General features: G+C 50.6%; 1 protein-coding gene across 1 annotated transcript in view; it reads right to left on the bottom strand.

Moving 5' to 3' along the window:
- Positions 1-607: 607 nt before the first annotated feature.
- The window catches only part of SHC3 (SHC adaptor protein 3), an 89,194-nt gene continuing 73,123 nt past the window's right edge, over positions 608-16,678 (bottom strand). The window contains exons 11-12 of the mRNA XM_080819994.1: positions 14,044-14,339; positions 608-947 (exon numbers count right to left, since the gene is read on the bottom strand). Of these exons, the coding sequence (XP_080676120.1) occupies positions 819-947; positions 14,044-14,339 (425 nt within the window). The 3' untranslated portion in view covers positions 608-818. The remainder of the gene's footprint in view (positions 948-14,043; positions 14,340-16,678) is intronic.

Here is a 16,678-nt window from a genome sequence, read left to right as displayed (position 1 = left end):
TCGTTACACAGATGACCATATGGGAAGCATGTGCCAGTCAAGATCTTGGTCACTGAGGCTCATTTTGTATCCGCATTTGGCCGTCAAGCAGACCCCGGGACAACGCTGGTCAAGACGGACAGCATTCCTGTGCCCAGCACCGCCTGGAACAGCTGGGGCACCCCCCACCCCCTCTCCTTAGCACGGCGGCACCAGCCATCAGCACTGCGACCGCACAGGTGTGAGGCCGACAGCTGGGGGAGACGCATCACGGAGGAAGGGACACCAGCGACTCCGAGCGGCAGCCACCAGGACCAGCCGTTCACGGAGGGTTGCGTGCAGAGCTCAACTGCTCTGGGAACAGCCTGCCTTCTTCCACTACAGCTCCACGTTGACTCCCAGCCCTCCTGCCTGCTTCTCTCCCCAACGTGGGGCTTATCAGATAAAGCCGCAGGCAACACCTTCCTAGTGGAATTTTTCAGTAGAATGGGTCAGTTGAATTAAATTTTTGCCCGGACAACTACAGTCAAACTTTTTTTTCCCATTAAAAACATACAGCACAGAATGTTAGTCTTACATCTCTCTTAGTCTTAAAAAATATAAATATAGAGGGATAATTTGTACAGTGTATAGGTATGTACACCTTTAATATGCACATGAGAAAATCAGAACAAGTTTATGAAACTTGCACTTGACGGACACTTTCCTCCTGGGGCATTTGGATGAGGCTCTGAGCCCGCGGGCAGCGGCCTGAGTTTCCGGAGCCTTCATATCCATCTTCCGGGAAGAACCAGGACTCCTGACCATCGGTGCGGGGTCAGGACAGGGCGGCTGGCCGGTCACGGAGCCTTCTCCACCGGCTGCTGGAGGCAGAGCTCGCTTCCTGCGGAGACGATGGGCAGGCTGTTCTCCAGGTGGTGGTTGATGAGGTGGCTGATGCTGTCGAAGACCTTGTCCTTTGTCCGGATCTGGGAGGGACACAGAGGGTAGGAAATCGTGACACACAGGCAGACGGGAGAGAACGCAAGTGCTCAGGGCCAGCCAGACCAGGGGAACCTGAGTGGTGCCCTCCGGGGGTCCCCACACTCTCAGAGACATGTCTGCCAAGTCCCCAGTCATTGTCACTGGCCAGTCATCTGTCACCCACCTTCAGCACCGACCTAGCCCTCCGCTGCCAGCCTTTTCTCTCCTTCTCCCTTGCTGCCCCTGAAGTATCTGTCTAGCGGCCCTGCACTCCCGATGGGAGGGATACACACGGCTCTTCCGGCTCCCACCGGAGCGTGAGCCTGTCTGGGTGTGGACACTGTTGACCACATGGCTCTGGAGCCTTGGGATGCCCGCCCGCCAGGTTCTCCTGAACGATTGAACACCTGGGCTTGGGGGCATGTGTGTGGAGGGAGGTCCACCGCTTCCCTCTGTTCATTGGGCCTGAGCGCTGGTCCCTGAGCTGCTACACTCCCAGTGTAGACCTCGCTTGAAGAAGGTAGATGCGGCCTGGCCTGGGGCAGTCTCCCAGTCTTCTCTGGACAGGATGCCCCTGCGGCCGGCTCTTTTGGTGGGGGGTGGGAGACGGGGCAGAGAGCAGGTGCCTGGCTACACCTGCTGGCCCTCCAGGCCTTGAATGGTTCTCACGATGGCTCTGGGATGCCTTGGGTTCCTAGCCTCTCTCTCCAGCCTTATTGCTGGGGGCTGTCCCTCCCCTGGGGCAATCAGCTTTCCCCACCTTTCCCTCAGGGACTGCGAGGGCCCTTCTATTCTCCTCCTCCTTTATCTGTCCCAGTATTCTTATTCCCACCCCTAATGTGACTGTCTTGCCAGCCTCTCTACCAACCCACCAATGGGTTGTCAGTCTCTGGGCCTTCAGCCCTGATGTCTTTCCCACCCCAAGTCTACACTCCAGCTGGGCCCATCAAAGCCCCCAGGCCACCTGCTCTGGGTTCTACCAACAAAGGCAACAGCAGAAGCTTTGAAATGAGGATGTTGTCATCTCCTGGGGTCCCACTCTGAGGCAGGCCTCTGTCCCCACCGGTCTCTGTAAGCACCTGAGAGGAAGGGACCCGCTGGGCCACGGGGCTCCCAACTCCTGGGCATTGACCCTCATGTAGGAGGCAACCTGATGGGCACGTTCAGAAAGAAATCTTTTTGTTAGACTTTGGGGAATCTTTTCATTGAGGTTCTTCAATCCTCCTAGGTTTCTTGGGATTCCCATCCCAGAAAGACCCTGGGGTGACACAGGGTGGGGGGGCTATCTTAGAGGTAAGGGGCACTAAGAACTCAGCTTGAGACTACTATTGGGGTGTTGCTTTGACGTTGACTTCTTTTTCCCACTTCTTAGCGATTAATACTCATTTAAGTTCTGGGGCAACAGGGGTGAATGAGGAATTATGACAGGAAGTGTCTGGGACAGTAGTGTCCACCTGGGCTCACATCCAAACCACCTGAGTGCATCCAGTAAGCCCCAAGCCCAGGTCAACTCCACCAGAAGCTCGTGGTGGGGCTTGGCCACTAGGGCATTTCACAAAACCCTGTGACTCCAACATGCCATCCAAGCTGAGAGCCCACTGGTCAGCATTTTTGGCCGCCATAAACACACACACACATGCAAACAAAGGTACACAGAAAAGACAAGTCATATAGATTTACTGCCCAAGGAAGTAGCCCAGTTTATTCCATTCTCCTAAATACTTACTGAAACTCCAGTCTGGCGCCTGGCCAGAGAACTTGCAGCCTACAGAGCTGTCTGTATGGACCCCCCTGCTATGTTGTTCAGAAAAGAAGAAAGACCTGAAATCAGTAATCCAAGCTTTAATTAGGAAACTAGAGAAAGAATAAAAAATTAGAGTAGAAACCAATGACATTAGGAACAAGAAATCAATAGAGACATCAATGATCTCAAAGCTGGTCCTTCAAAAAGATTAAAAAATTAATAAACCTCCAGCCATGCTAAGAAAAAAAATGAGAGGACACAAATTACTAATATCAGAAATGAAAGAAGAGTCATTACTATGGATCTTGTGAACGTTAAAAGGATAAATATGGAATACCGAAAACAATGCTAGGCCCACATACTTGATAACCCAGATAAAAATGGACCATTTTCTTGAAAGACGCCCTCTCCTAAAACTCTTACAAGAAGAAATAGACTGTCTGAATAAGCCTATGTCTATTTAAAAAACAGAATCAGTCATTAATAATCTGCCAACACAGAAAGCACCAGGCCCAGATGGATTCACTGGTCAATTCCACCAAGCACTTGAAGAATAAGTTGTACCAAGTCCTTACAATTTCACTCAGAAGACAGAAGCACAAGGAGTACTTCATAACTCACTCTTTGAGGCTGGTATTACTCTAATATCAAAAGCAGACAAAGACACTACCAGAAAAGAGAACTATAGACCAACATGTCTTATGAACACAGAGGCAAAAATCCTCAACAAAACATTAGCAAATTGAATCCAACACTGTATAGAGAGAATTACACACCATGACCGAGTGGGATTTGTCCTGGGGGTGCAGGGCTTCTACATTCTGAAATCCATTAATGTGCTCCAGCCCATCATTAGGCCTAAAGACAAAATACTGCATGATCATATCAATAGATCCAGAAAAGGCATTTAACAAAATTCAACCAATTCCATTAAAAAAACTCTCAGGTGGAATGCCTGGGTGGCTCAGTTGGTTAAGCAGCTGCCTTCGGCTCAGGTCATGATCCCAGAGTCCTGGGATCGAGTCCCACATCGGGCTCCTTGCTCAGCAGGGAGCCTGCTTCTCCCTCTGCCTCTGCCTGCCTGTGCTCGCTCTCTCACTCTCTCTCTCTGAGACAAATAAATACATAAAATCTTAAAAAAAAAAAAACCCAAAACTCTCAGGAAACCAGGAATGTGGGGGCGGGGCTTCCTCCACTTGATAAAGACATCTACAAAAATCCTACCACTAACATCCTCCTCCATGTTGAGAAACTTGAACAAGGCCAGGATGTCTGGTCTCACACTCCTTACACCATAGTGGAAGTCCTAGATATGCAGTCAGACAAAAAAGGAAATATAAAGCCAAGATACAATTTTCAACAAACGGTGCTGGAAGAACTGGACATTCACATGCAAAAAGAGAGAGAGAGAGAGAGAAAAGAAAAGAAAAGAAAAGAAAAGGAGAAAAAAAAAAAAGGAGCCTAGACCAGACATCACACCCTCACAAAAACTAACTAAAAATGGATCACAGACCTAAAAGTAAAAATGCAAAACTATAGAACTCCTACAAGATAACACAGGGGAAAGCCTGGATGACCAGGCATTTGGTAGACTTTTTAGATATGGCATCAAAGGCCTGATTCATGAATGAAAGAAATAATCAGAGGAACTTTATTAAAATTAAAAACTTCTGCTCCACAAGTGACATAGGCAAGAGAGTGAGAAGAGGGCCCACAGACTGGGAGAAGATAATTCTCAGAATTATCTCAGAATGAGCTGGTATCCAATATATACAAAGAACTCCTCTAACACTAACAGTAAGAAAACAAACAACCAGATCTCACCAAAGAAGACGTTCAGGTGGCAAATGAGCACGTGGAAAGATCCTCTGCATCACACATCATCAGAGAAACACAAATTCAAACGAGCTACCACACACCTATCAGAATGGCCAAAATCCAGAACACCGACCACCCCACATGCTGGTGGGGATGTGCAGCAGCGGGAGCTCTCCTCACTGCTGGTGGGACTTGCCACTTTGGAAGATGGTTTGGTGGCTTCTTATAAAACTAAACATGCATGAGGAGGAAGGTGCTGGTGGCTGAGGCTCGGGGGCGGGGCGAGGTGTGGGAAGGAATCCACAGGGCAGTGGGCAAGGCGGTGGGGCCTATGCCTTCTGCTTTAGGCATGGTGGGTTTGAGTTGCCTGGGGAACATTTAAAGTAGGTGCCCCGCAATTAGAAATACTATTTCGAGATTGTACATTAACAAGTACACTCCACCAAAGATGGAACGATTATATATGTCCTCTTCCAAAGGGTCACACTGGCTCGGACAAAGCCATCTGGCAGAGATGTTTCCTGATTAAAATCTGGTTCCGCTGGAGCAGCCTGCATCCTCAGACCTGCTGCCCTTTGTCTAATGTCTCAGCTTCGGCTGGATCCACCAGTAGACCCTCCACCCCCAGAGGCTCCAGCCCAAATACAACTAACTCAAGTGGGGTATAGGCCCATCCAGCCACACTGCCTGGCCTCCCCGAGATTTGAAATTAAGGGGAAGTTCAGGTCCTTCCTAGACCCAATGGACACAGTGCCAAAGAGTGCCAGGCTCACATCAGCCCCCGGGGGCTGGTCACCCTTGCGGTCTTGCATGCAATTGCTTACATCCTTCCAATCAACACCTTGTCCCACACGAGCACTCATTTTCCCCAATAGCAGGAGGAAAATTTAGAAACTCACAAATAACCCAACCTCCCACCTTAAGACACTAATAAAAGGAAGCACATTAACCCTGAAGCGAGCAGGAGAAAGGACATCATAAAGATTAAAGCAGAGATAAACAGAATGAAAATATAGGAAATCAATGAAACCTAAAGCTGGTGCTTTGAAAAGACCAGCAAATTTGACAAAGTTGGAGGACTCACACCATACCTCCCGATTCCAAAACTAATTACAAAGTTATGGTCATCAAAACAGTGTGGAATGGATATAAAGATTGGCATATAAACCAGTGGAAAAGAACAGAGGGCTTAGAAATGAACTCCGACGTACATGGTCAAGTGATTTTTGATAGTGGTGCCAGGACCGTTCAATAGGAAAGGGACAACCTTTCCCACAAATGGCACTAGGAAGACTGAATGTCCATGTACGAAAGAATGAAGTACCCAGAGCTAAAGCCACATGCAAAACTTAACTCAAAATGGATCAAAGACCTAAATGTAAGACCTAATATTCTTAGAAGAAAACATGGGGGAGAAGCTTCAAGACATTGAATTTCCAATGGTTTCTTAGATTTGGTACCAAATACATAGGCAGCAAAAGAAAAGCCAGACAAATTGGGCGTCATGAAAATCATAAACTTTTGTGCATTAAAAGAACTATCAGCAGACTAAAAAAGCAACCAACAGAATGGGAGGGATAAATTTGTGAACTGCACAACTCATCTAATAGGGGATTAATATCCAGAATATATAAAGTTCTAAACCTCAACAACAAAAACGAACAATCTGATTCAAAAATGGGCAAAGAACTTGAACAGACATTTCTTCAAAGAAGATCTGGAAATGATCAATAAGCACGTGGCAAGATGTTCAACATCACTCATCACCAGTGAAATGCAAATTGAAACTACAGTGAGACATCACCTCACACCCGTTAGGATGTCTGCTCTCCCCAAACCAGAAGAGCCAAGTGTTAGCGAGGATGAAGAGAAATCGGAACCTTTTGTACAGACTGTTGATAAAAATGGTGTGGCCACTGTAAACTGATGGTTTCTCAAAAAATATTTGTTCATGGATTATCATGTGACTCAAAACTCCACTTCTAGGTGGCTACCTGGAAGGTTGAAAGCAGAGTCTCAAAGAGATACCTGTGTATGGTGTTAATAGTACCGTTTTCCACAATAGTTAAACTGTGGAAGCAACACACGGGGCCATCGACGGATGAATGGGCAAGCAGCATGGGGTCCACGCACACGACGGAACCACAGGCAGTCTTGAAAAGGAAGGAGATCTGACACCTGCTACGGCGAGGACGAACCTGAGGGCACTACGCCGAGTGAAATGGGCCAGTCACCAAAGGACAAATACTGTGTGATTCTACTCGTGAGGTCTTTAGAGGAGTCAAATGCATAGAGATGGAAAGGAGAACAGTGGATGCCTTGTGCTGGGCTGGGAGGGGACAGGGAGTTACTTAATGGGGACAGAGTTTCAGTTTTGCCTGATGAGGAGCGTTCTGGAGATGGCTGGTGGGGATGGCACCATCACTACATGCACACATTCTGTACCACTGGACTACACTCTGCCCCGGTTTTGGTGACAAATTCTATGTTATATGTATTTTCCCACAATATAAAAAAATCTGAAAGGAAGGAAGAAAAAAAAATTGACAAAGGGTTTGAATAGACATTTCTCCAAAAAGATACATAAAAAGCCAAGAAGCACCTGAAAAGATGCTTGGCATTTTTAGTCATCAGGGAAACACAAGTCAAAATCACAATGGTGTACCACTTCCCACCCACAAGGATGGCCAGACTCAAAATGCTGGTCGATGCCAAGGGCAGGAACAGGTGCAGAGAAACTGGGGCCCTCGGGTACTATAAGTTGGAACAGAAAATGGGGCGGCTGCTTTGAACAACCATCTGACAGTTCCTCAAGTGACCCAAAAAATCCGCTCCGAGCTAGAGATCCAAGAGAAATGGGCACATACGTCCACACAGAAACGTGGACATCACGTTTGCAGCAGCATTGCTCGTAACAGTCTAATGTCCATCGGCAAACCCATCACAAGTCAACGTGTTGTGTTCGTAGGTGGAGCGGTGCTCGGCCAGAATGAGCGGTTGGTGCGCACTACCTCCTGGACGAACCTGGAAAACACTACACTCAGGACAAGAGGTTAGTCGCAAAGTCTACATATTTATATCACTCTATCCAGACGGACGTCCATAAGGGAGAACCCAGGGAGGTTACGGGACAGGGGCTGGGAGGCTGGCGAGGAGAGGCCGAATGCCGTCGCGTTCCTCTTGTGGGTGGTAGACGTGTTCCAGATTGCGGTGACGGGCGCACGCCGCTGTGAATAGACTAACAAGCACTGAATCGTGCGCTTGAAATGGGCGTGTATGTGAATTAGAGCCCACTGAGGCTGTTTTTAACGCCTCTGTGTCTATCAGTTTATAGAAAATCCGGGCATCAGAGAAGCAGGGAAATGAGGCCACAGGGGGCACAACAGCCCACATCATGATGTGGGATAGTCTGTAGACAAATCCGTATGTAGTCGCTCAAACAAATCACTCGTATCAGGGGAAACAGAAGGAAAATGGAATATGATGCACCACGTGCACCACGTTTGAATTCTGATTCCAACAAAGGTACCGTACGAAGAACGTCTTTCAGATAATCAGGGAACTCTGAACCCGTGGAGTAACCATCCTCGGCTTTGTGGGCTGCAACAACGATGTTGTGTTGCTTGTGTTGGAGACGAGGGGGACAGCGGGATGTCTGGATACGCTATCGCTCCTCCCTCCCCTTGCTCTCCACTGCCTCTCCTTCCTGAATGAACAATCGGTCCAAATGCCCAGGAAGACAGGTGTCTGTGCTTCGGGTGGGGGCGGCCCCAGTGGCCCCCCCCACAGGAGACCGAGTCAGGAACGTGCCGCGAGACAGGTTTGGTGGGGCGGGGGGCGGGGTCAGTGGCAGTGGCACCCAGCGGGGCACGCTCCGGGGGACAGGGAGCCCATGGGGAGTGGCTGGGCAGAGAAGCCGGCATCCGCACAGGGTGAGGGCAGCGTCCGCAAGGGGAGCGGCAGCGGCTGTGGTCGGGGGGTGGGGGGTTGGGGGTTGTCGAACAGGCGAGTTAACCGGAGAGTTGAAAATACGAAGGCTGGGGGCCAGGCTTCTCTTTGCTGGAGGAAGGTTTACAAATGTAGAAAAAGAAAAAAGGAGGATGAGTTCTGTGATAATCAGAGTGAAACTGGAATAATTATTGTGAATATAGGATTTCTAACGCACAGAGACACAGATACGGACACAGATATGCACGTGTGCGTGCATGCCTGTGTGCACCAGTCTGTCCCCCACGAACTGCAGGAGAACCCCGCACCCACGTGCAGCTCCTGGTCTCCCCGTGAAAAAGAACCAGGCTGGGGTTCCTTTGGAGAAGGGTCCGAGCACGGGACCACAGCGGGGAAGACGGTCCCATTATATCCCTGTGTATTGAAGGAAGAAGGGGCGAAAGAATGAGGCCGTGTCCGAGGGACACCGAAACCTGCTCAAAGCAGCGGGAAGCAAATAGGGCAGCCGGTGCTAACCTGCTAAACCACACAGGGAGCCGTGAATCCACACGGATAAAGACAAATTCATTAGCAGCGTGAAGGTTTGTTGGGAAGAAGGCATTTAGGTAGCTTCATGGTGCCTGCCCCCAAATATTTAGTAATTACAGGGGAAGGAGCGGGTCTGCTGGGGAGAAGCCGGCCCAGCGCCCCCTTTGCCCAGCCTCCAGGTAAACGCTGGAGAACACCCCTTCCTGGGACAAGCTGGGGGTGGGGGGTGAAGGGGGTCTGCAGGCAGGTGGTGGTGGTGGCGTATCGGGGTGGAGAGCCCCTGCCCCCTGGGTGAGTGGAGACTGCAGCTCAGACCAGCAAGAATTCCCATGTCATTGGTTGATTTAGCACCATCTAGTCTGCCTGAGACAAAGAGAACTTTAAAATGACAAGGCTTTTTAAAGTGGAGAGATGGCGGGGGGGTTTGTTTTCTTAATTACTCTCAGAATAAAATAAAATCCTAATAAGTGTGGGGCGTTGGACGGTTGCCGTCGTTCTGTGATTTCCCGAACGCCAAGCCGGCCTGTACTTTCAAATGTGCCACGCCCTGAGGCCACGTTTGGGAAGCCCACAGCACACCAGCCACGGGGGCAGGGGGCGCCGGCCACCCGTCCAAACGCAAGCAGGTGACCGTCCCAGTCTGCTGGTCCTTCCGGCCAAAGGGACAGGGGCCTCGGGGAATATCTTAAACTCAGGAGGGCCTACTGAAGGATGGGGAGGGTGTTGCCAAGGAAAGCCAGCGCCCCAGACTCCCTCTCCCGAGCTGCTCCTGCAGAGCCTGGGCCCCACCCCTGCCCCGGGAGCTCAGGCGTTCCGCCCCTGCCCTCCTGGTCCCCCGAGACTCCCGTGACCCCAGGAGCCCCCGTCTTGCACGATCAGTGTGCAGTGGGAAGGCGCGCAGGTTGGCGTACTCTGCAGTAAATTTAGACTCAGAACTGTTTCGTATCCTTCTTTCTCAGAGTAATCTGTTCTGCCAAGTTTCCCCCTTTATAGTCAGGGACCAACCGATTCCCATGAAAATCAGATGAATAAATATTGAAGAGAATGTGCTCGTCGTCTGTTTTGGCGTCCTAACGGCAAGGAAGCGACATTACATTTGGGATGAGGTTTTTCTCAGCTGAAGCCCTCCTCCGCCGGATCAATTAAACTAGCTGAGCCCACCCAGCAAAAAGCCTCCCGGAGGGACGGTTCTCAGGAGGTGTGACTCACGGATTTCCTCGGCGGCACTAGACATTTCTCCTCCAAAACTGGAGCCGCGCGGACAGCACGGCCTGGGGCCGTGGCATGCTTGCACACCTGGTGTGAGCTCACGGCCGCAGCCCGGCCCCTCCCTAACCTTCTCCTCTCCCCCCGAGTGCGCGTGTAGAGGAGTGGTCATACCTGTCTTTCCCTCATCGTCCTCTTGTCTATAAGGACCGAGTAAATAAAACACTAGCTGTCTTCGCTCTATGAGACGATGTAATTTAGATAAATCATGAACTTCTCATTTTCAAAAAATACCTAAAAGTTTCAGCTACAATCTTCATATTTTCACAGACTTGCTGGGGTATTTTCTTTCCGAGAACAGAGACGCCCCAGCAGCAGCCCTTGCAAAGGGAAGTCGCTCTGCACGGATTCTGGACAGACACTCCCGTCAGTAGCACAGGCCCCTTAGCACCGTGTGGCCTCTGGGGCTCTCAGCTCTCGAGAAAGCCCCGCGTCCCTCTGCGCCTCACCTGCCACAGGCGTGTCGAACATGCACGGGGCGCCCAGCACGGTACCACGAGGATTAAGGCTGCTCCCTTCACAGAGATGACGGTCCAGTGGGGAAAACCAATTAATAAGCATGTTAACAAATAAATGAGTGCCTGTTTGTGTCAAGGCTTCAGGGTCAAAATAAATCATGGTGCGGAAATAGGGGCCCTCCCGGGGATTCTGTGTGACATGCAACGGGGAGGGAGGGTTCTCTGATCCGGAGTGAGCCTTGCTTGTTGTAAGAGGTGAAGAGAACCCTATAATGTTGACACCCCAACCAGATTAGCAGCACAAACAAAAGGCAGCAAAGACCATGAAGACCGACCTCACTTCGCAAGTGCAACTGGGAATATCCAAAAGTTAGTGTTAGATGCCCCAACCCAGCAACGCCGCGCGTGAAGACCACATCAGGACCAAGCAGGGCCCATGCCAGGGCATAGCATCAGAAGAACCTGCCTGAGCAGATCCCCACGTTCACGGACTCAAGGAAAGACCACACTATTATTCCATTATATATATCAGGCGATACTGAAGAAGCATTCAATAAAATCCAGTGTGACAAAAGTAATTAAGAGATTAATACGTACAAATTACACACAAGCAGGAATTGTGTTTTGCACCTGGTTCTCGGCCGTAGCCCAGGTGCCAAGCCAGTGCCTGGTCTCAGTAGCTATGCAGTCGGTGCACTTTGTGGAGTGAATGAACCAGGGAGTGCCACGCTTTGGGCGGGTGAAGACAAGCTACCAAAAGCTTACATCATCCTTCAGGGAACAAAGCCTCCAACAGCCCCTTTCTGGCTGGGGACAAGACAAGGGCGCCCTCTCCCGGTCACCGCCCTTGGGCGCCCGGTGAGCGCGGTGGGGCGGGACCATCCCCCTGGCGTTGGTAGCTGGGAGGCAGGAGACGCAGCTGTTGGTGTTTGCCACTGCATAACCGGTGTCCCAGAAAAACCGCTGCCATCGGCAAGATTTCTGGGCACGAGATCACACCACATTCCTCTCCTGGCAGCAGCCACTGTTGAGAAAACGTAACCAAAGTAACACCATGTTCAACAAGATTAAAACCAGACGATCTAGGAAAAAACCAAAGGAGCACAAGAACCTCCTGGAGAGAATTTTTAAATTCTAACAACGGGCATCTTAACGCTAAATAAGTGGACATCAGGCCATGTTCATGGACGTGATGACCGAATGCTGCACGCGGTCGGCGCTCCACAAAACTCATCGGCAAACTCAACGCCGGTCCTACCAGAATCCCGCGTTCTCAGTGCCTGGATAAACGGACTCTAAAATCAGAACAAGGAGGAAAAAGGTCTGAGAACACCTACGCGAGAGAGCACAGAAAGGAGTTTGACGAGAAAGCTGTGAAACCAGGTGATAAGACTGTTTCAAAGCCATAATGGCCGAGCGGCAGGGCACGGGTACCGGGACAGGAGGTCAGCAGGACGGAGCAGGTGCGCACTCGAGACGCAACCCGACACACCGGGCATGGGGTGTGGAGCACAAGGACCGTCCGCGTGACCCATGTTGGCTCACTGCCCGCAGATCTAAACAGGGTGGGGGTCCCCATCTTAGGACATCTTCCAAGTACTTCTAGTGGGAATTAAAACATGAACGTGAACAACAAAGCTTTCAAAGCCAAACGAAGAAAACATAGAGGAGCTGAGTATGTCTGTGACCACAGGCGAGAAAACCCTCTAAAACTCAAGACCGTGAACCTCTGCACAAGGGAAACTTCTATTTGGTGGAGAACATCACGGACAAAATGATCAGATGCGTGAGAACGTGGGAGAGCTCACATGGAAGTTCCAGGTCTGAAAACTCAGCAGGAGAGTCCAGGGAGAGGGTCAGAAGAGAAGCGTGGGGGAAAGGCGGGAACGTGGTGTTTCCAGGAGGGACCTGTGGACGTGCAGTCAAAGGACAACACAGCCAACACCGAGACGTGCTTTCCTCCCCATCCCACCACCCAGATTCGCCACACTGGAATCTGGGGGAGCAGGAGGAGCAGGGGGAGGTGGGAACCTCGGTGCTCAGCTGCTGCCCCGGGAGTCCAGCCGTTCTGGAAGGAGATGCGAGCCTCTAGTGACACTAACTGTACCCATATCCTGTGAGCAAAAACCCCAGCCCTGGGATGTGCCCCAAAAAGACCAGCGGGGGAAACACACAAGAGGATTCCTAGTGCCTTTAGCCCTTCCTGAGAGATTTCCACAAGTGACCTGTGGCCGCAGAGTGGGGGACGTCCGGGAGCCCAGCCAAGCGACGATTCCGTGTATGGAAAGCACCCCAGACAGATCTTGTGCCGAGGGAAAAATGAACAAAATGAAATGGGATTTCACTTCACTGGGGGCAGTATCATGGTTCCAAATTTCTAAGACGCACACACAGTATGTATTTTCCCTGATGTACGTCTGTGGGAAAAATCCCCATGACCGAAGAAGGTGGGTTGGAAGGGTTTGCACTGCGTTCCCGGGAAGGTTTGTCCAGGTGCAGGGGGGAGAGGTGGCTCAGGGCCGAGGTACAGACACCAGAAGCCATAGATTAGGTCAGGTCCCCCTCCACCAAATTAAATTAAATTGCGATCAAGTCTAGCCAAAGACTGAGGCTGCGTCCCTACCCGTCAGTCAGGACAGGCAATGCCCTGAGCTACTACTTGATCACACTACCTGCGTCTTTGTTTTCACTGGATAACAAGTTTTAAAAACAATCCTGGAATTTATTTAATGGTTCACTTAATGTCATTACATTTGTTAAACTTAACAATTCTTGGACTGCGCCAAGATCAAGTCAAATCCCTTTATTGACTGGGAGATGAGAAAGGCAGGCAAACCCACAGAGCTCTGCAGACACGACCATGCTGCCAGGAACGGCCAAGCTCACCGTCACGAGGCATGACTTCCCTGAGCGGGAAAGCAAGAGGCCAATTAATAGGGCTTTAGGTATGGCCTCATCACGGCATGCACTCTGGGGACAGAAACTCGGTGACTCAGCTTTAGAGACATTTGAGGTAAATATTGAAAGCCCACGACCCCTGCACGTCCGTATCCACTAAGACTGTATTGGACAAGAAGACTTTCCCGGGATTTGTATTCATTTACTGCAAAGGACATCAGCGTTAGCGCTTCTACCCCAGGCCCTCGTGATTTCCAAGCGCAAGCGCAGTGCTGGCCTGAATTCACCAGCCCTCTGCACCTGGCCTCCCGGGTCCCACGGGCGTGGCCACCAGGCCCTCAGCCAGCACGCGTGGGTAGTGGAGGGAAAGTGAGTCGCCCGGCACAGAGACCAAGGGGAGTCCGCTCTAAGGAGGCAGGTCGCGTCCCGCCCCGTGCTCACCGTGCCTTCCGGGTCCACGAGCAGCAGGTGCTTGGCCTGGCCGTTGTGCATCCCTGTGAGGACGAAGGAGCCTGGGTTGGTGGCGCTCTTCCGGACCAGGAAGTCCCCGTCGTTCTTCAGCAGCCCTTCAGCCTCCTTCCGGCTCATCTCCCCTTGGTACCAAGGCTCCCCTTCCAGCTCCTCCAGCATCTTGGCATCCGGGGCTCTGGGGGTGACGGGGCTGATGCACTCCACGGAGGCCGCTTTGCTCAGCACAGGCCCCCAGGACTGGTTCCTGAGAGCATCTTCAAAAGGTTCTGTCAACGACAATCACCAGAAACAAGTGAACCCCCAAGAAGAACAAATATTTAAACGCACAAAGTGATCGATGCAAATGCCAAGACAACTTCCACAAGAAACAACCCTACAGAAAAACGACTGGCTGGTAATAGAAACCACAGCCCAAACCTTGGCACCTTTTTCTGACTAGTTGGGTTTCCCGAGACAGCCGGGTGCTGCGCCTTGTACCAGGGATTCAAACACACCCTCTGTCTCACCAGTTAGAACGACTTGACTTGTGCACGCTGCACCAGGCCACGCATTATACAGACCATCTACTGCTTCTGGAACATCGGCTGGCCTTTTAACAAATCTGCTTCCTGCTGAATGAAAACCTGCCAATGCTAACAGAAATACATGAAGAGGAAGATAATCTGCAAGGTTAGATTTAGTGCAAAACCTATACCCAGCCGTCAGATGTTTGTTTCAAAATTCTTGCATCCGGCAAATTTTTAAAAGAGAAGAAAACGGACATTTTTCGGGTGCCTTTGTGTGACTTGGCCCAGGTTAGGAGCGCTACCTCCCCGTGGCCTTCATTTGTCTGTGTGTGAGTGTTGGAGATGGAGCATGACCGCACGCCCTGCAGGACACACTTCCCACCGCAGGCAACAGACGACAGCAGCATGAAAAGTCCCCAAAGACATCTGATGAAACCTCAACTCTCCATTTTCAAAGGAGGTAATATGTACAAAAGCTCTCAAAAATGCCCACGGTGCCACACAGTGGCAGTGTAAGGCGTGATGATGACAACACGGGACCATGCCGACATGCGGCACGAAAACGGGCACAGCTACAACCCCAGAGTCCAACATCATCCCTGGGGTATAGTCCATACCCACAGATGTTCAACAAATGCTCTAGGAGGAGGCCAATTGTTAGTAGAGAACGGGCAGGAGTCAGGTGAATAAATGAAACCCCCATCAGAGCATTTCGATACTTGTTACATTGTTCACAAATCCGGGAATAAAAGCAGGTTAAACTGTTGCCTAAAATTAGATTTTTCTGTTTTTATCCTATTTTTCCTGATTACCTGGAGTAGTTGAAGGCTGTATTATAACATTTTACACCATCACCAACACCACCATCACTATGAAGACCATCACCATTGTCACCATCATCACCATCATCACCACCATCACTTGCCACGATCATCAACATCACCACTACCATCACCACCATCATTACCACCATCAGCATCAACATCACCATCAACATCACCATCATCACTATCGCCATCAGCAACACCACCACCATCAGCATCATCACTACCATCACCACCATCACCACCATCATCGCCATCATCAACATCACCACCATCATTACTGTCATCATCACCCTCACCACCACCATCACCACTATCAGCACCATCACCATCGACATCATCATCATCACCATCACCACCACTACCATCAGCACCAGGAGCAGCTCCTTCACCACCACCATCATTATTTAGCTCTTGTGGTTTAAGAGAAACAACACAGAGTGCTGGCTTAATTCTTTTCCAGACTTTTCAATAGCCACCAGCCTCTCCAGGGCCCTTTCTTCTTCTCGTCTCCCCTTCTCTTGTTTGGGAGCAGGTGTAGAAATGGATTGACAACAAAGGATGGCTCTGGCTCTTCTTCTTCCCGTCTCAAACCCTTGTTTTATCTACCTCTCCTCAGGTTCTGGAGCAAGAAGTCACTGGTTAATTGACTAAATTAAACAGTGAAAATTGACCATAAATACTGGTACTAAACTGCCTTTGGGAGGCATCTTTATAGCTGGAACAGAGGCTCAGAGAGCCTCCACTTTGCCCCGCGTCTTGGGAAAGTGGCTTCATACTTCTGAGGCTGTTCCCACATTTTTTAAGAGATGGGATTTGATTAGATGATCGTTAAGGTGCCTCCAAGCCCCGAGAGTCTCCAGTTCCTCTGTTGGTGGTGATTTTTGCAAGTCAGAATGGGAATCCACTGTCTGGGAGACCGAAGTGGCTGAGAAGAAACAGACCTCCCCTGGCAGGAGGCCGCCGGACTGTGGCGACACTCGTGCGCCTCCTCCTTCCCACCAGCCCCCGCAGGGTGCACGCCGCACCGGCAAGGCCGCCCTGACCAGCCGCAGAGCCATAATAACGGTGGCCGCCTGCAGGGCCGTTGCAGAAACTGAATGAAGTAACAGGTGCCCAGCCCGTGGTAGACACTTGTTAAGTTCTCAAGGAACGCCTCTGGCCCGTGAAAATCTCGGGGAGCTGACAGAGCAGCGTGAGGATGTAAAGCTCTTTGGGAACTCGGGGAGCAACTCCGAAGCTCCTCAGCCACAATCCCCGCTTCCACGACCGAGT

This window comes from Martes martes (genome assembly GCF_963455335.1).
Source record: "Martes martes genome assembly, chromosome: 12".
NCBI lineage: Eukaryota > Metazoa > Chordata > Mammalia > Carnivora > Mustelidae > Martes > Martes martes.
Note: the sequence above shows the minus strand (reverse complement) of the source record. Positions and strands in the feature narration are given on the sequence as shown.